We start from the raw sequence: 2960 nt of genomic DNA on the forward strand, positions 1-2960 counted from the left end.
TCTTCCTCAACAGACCTGTGAGTTCTCAGGATTCTCTTTTTTTTATATTCCAACATGTAATCACACGACGCGGTGACGGCACACTCAAATTTTTTGAACTTATATTAATGCCGCCACCAACACAGGGGACAATACAATACTCTATTTCACCTGAACAAAGTAGAGGAAAGTCGTGTTAAGTGCCTTTCCCAAGGGCACAAGATCAGTGGCATGTCAGAACTTGAACCCGGGATTCTCTGTTTCATGCACAGTTTTGTTGATCTTTGACCCTCAGACATGTTTTTAACAGTGAGAAAACCATGCAGAATGTGTGATTTTTTTGTAATCTGGGGTATATAAACTATGTACACTTGTACTTTGTTGGAGTGAAAGTTAAATTGATTTTTTTTGCTTCATTTTTCACTAGGAGATTGATTTCAACCTGACCAATCTGGCTGACGTGTTTGACTTCCCAGGACTCAGGTGAGATTGGTGTGCTCTTATCAATGAATTAATGCTTAACTGAATAAATAAACAAGAGAATGAAGGAATGAGAGAATGGATGGATGGATGAGTGAATGTGTTTGTTTCCTTGTTCCAGTTCCCTGTTGAAAGGAATAGTAGCAGACCAGGTTGCTAACTTCATGGTTCTGAGTGAGTGAGTGAGTGAGTGAGTGAGTGAGTGAGTGAGTGAGTGAGTGAGTGAGTGAGTGAGTGAGTGAGTGAACGAATGATGCATGTATTTTGTTGTCACAGTTCCCTGTTGAAAGGAATAGTAGCAGATCAGGTGGCTAACTTCATGTTCCAAATGAATGACTAAGTGAATGAGAGAGTGAGTGAATGAATGAGAGAGTTAATGAACTCATCTATGTTACAGTTCCCTGTTGAAAGGAATAGTAGCAGACCAGGTTGCTAACTTCATGGTTCTGCCCAACCGATACCCGATGCCGCTCATTCCTGACCTGGAGGTCGCCAAGCTCAAGTACCCCATGCCTGTGGTATGTACAAGTACAGTACTACAAGGGTTAAAGATTACACAAGTACAGTACTACAAGGGTTAAACATTACACAAGTACAGTACTACAAGGGTTAAACATTGCACAAGTACAGTACTACAAGGGTTAAACATTGCACAAGTACAGTACTACAAGGGTTAAACATTGCACAAGTACAGTACTACAAGGGTTAAACATTGCACAAGTACAGTACTACAAGGGTTAAACATTGCACAAGTACAGTACTACAAGGGTTAAACATTGCACAAGTACAGTACTACAAGGGTTAAACATTGCACAAGTACAGTACTACAAGGGTTAAACATTGCACAAGTACAGTACTACAAGGGTTAAACATTGCACAAGTACAGTACTACAAGGGTTAAACATTGGACAAGTACCCCATGCCTGTGGTATGTACAAGTACAGTACTACAAGGGTTAAACATTCTAACACAAGTACCCCATGCCTGTGGTATGTAGAGATTTGTCTTTAATCTTTTGTTTACTGAATACAGGTCTGGCTATTTGAATTGGAAAGTTAAGTTCAAGTGTGCTATGTAGGATAGGTTTAGAGTAATAGTTACTGGATGCTGAATAGACACCAGTGAGACTTTTGGAATATGGTAAATTTACCAAATGTTGTTCGGATCAAAGTATTGCAGGCAGGTTAGAGGTGTGCATCTAGCTCTGTTCTGCTCTTCTCCACCACAAACACTTGTATAGAATAAAATTTTCATCCAAGAGATCGTTAAAGGAGGAGCCCTGTCCTTGGTTGCTGAAGGCATGTGTTATTGTGTGTTGTTCAGTGATTTCTTGAAATACACCAGAACAATTATCAGTTGAATATGACTTTTCGTGTAAAAGAAATGCAGAAGCCCTGTCCTTTGTGCTGAAGACATGTATTGTTCTTTAGGTAGTTTTGCAGATACTCCCTAACACTTATCAACAGAATACTGTAATTCACTTTATGTTCACGGTAGCAAAATTTCACTGTCTGAGAAAAATGGACATGTTCACGTAACTATATGTTCACGGTGGTGACAAGTGCAGGATAAAGAAAAGTCCAGGAATTATTTGTTAACTGTAATGATAAGTTCACTTTACACAAGAGACAGTGAAAACAGTGAACTTATCAGTACAGTGAACAAATCAGGAATTACAGTAAGACCTGAAAGCACAGGTCCTGTCCTTGGTGCTGAAGGCGTGTTTTATTGTGTTCAAGACTTCTGGGGCACACGAGAACACTAATCAGTAGAATAAGATTTTACACCAAAAAGCTTGTGAAAGGACCAGTCCTGTCCTTGGGGCTGAAGGCATGTGTTATTGTGTGTTGTTTAGGGAGTTCTGCAGATACTCCAGAAATTCAGTAGAATAAGATGTTTCATCTAAAAAAAAGCAAAAGCCCTGTCCTTGGTGCCGAAGACTTGTATTGTTGTTCTTTACATAGTTTTGCAGATACTCCCTAACACTTACCAACAGAATAAGACCTGGAAGCACAGGTCCTGTCCTTGGTGCTGAAGGCATGTTTTATTGTGTGTTGTTTAGGGAGTTCTGCAGATACTCCAGAAATTCAGTAGAAAAAGATGTTTCATCTAAAAAGAGGCAAAAGCCCTGTCCTTGGTGCTGAAGACATAACAGACATGGTGTAGCTGTTGTTAGTTATGGGATTTTAGGGACACACATGAAGCTGTGTTGTTTAGCGAGTTCTGCAGATACACCTTCAGCACCAAGGACATGATTTTTTATAACGTTGTTGTTTAACTGTTTAAAAGACGTTCTGCTGATCCACCCAAACCAGTGTTGTTGTTGTCATTTTTGTTTAGGGAGTTTTGCAGATCCACCTGAACCAGTGTTGTTGTTAGTTGTTGTTATTTAGGGAGTTCTGCGTATCCACCTGAAGTTGTTGTTATTGTTGTTGTTATTTAGGGAGTTCTGCGTATCCACCTGAAGTTGTTGTTATTGTTGTTGTTATTTAGGGAGTTCT

General features: G+C 39.6%; 1 protein-coding gene across 1 annotated transcript in view; it reads left to right on the plus strand.

Annotated features, from left to right (window-relative positions):
• The window catches only part of LOC109474318 (extended synaptotagmin-3-like), a 10910-nt gene extending 10269 nt beyond the window's left edge, over nucleotides 1-641 (plus strand). Inside the window, exons 5-7 of the mRNA XM_019774608.1 lie at nucleotides 14-17; nucleotides 407-462; nucleotides 581-641. Of these exons, the coding sequence (XP_019630167.1) occupies nucleotides 14-17; nucleotides 407-462; nucleotides 581-641 (121 nt within the window). The remainder of the gene's footprint in view (nucleotides 1-13; nucleotides 18-406; nucleotides 463-580) is intronic.
• The last annotated feature ends 2319 nt before the right edge of the window (nucleotides 642-2960 follow it).

Source organism: Branchiostoma belcheri, unplaced genomic scaffold (assembly GCF_001625305.1).
Source record: "Branchiostoma belcheri isolate BF01 breed outbred unplaced genomic scaffold, Haploidv18h27 scaffold300, whole genome shotgun sequence".
NCBI classification, from domain to species: Eukaryota; Metazoa; Chordata; class Leptocardii; order Amphioxiformes; family Branchiostomatidae; genus Branchiostoma; species Branchiostoma belcheri.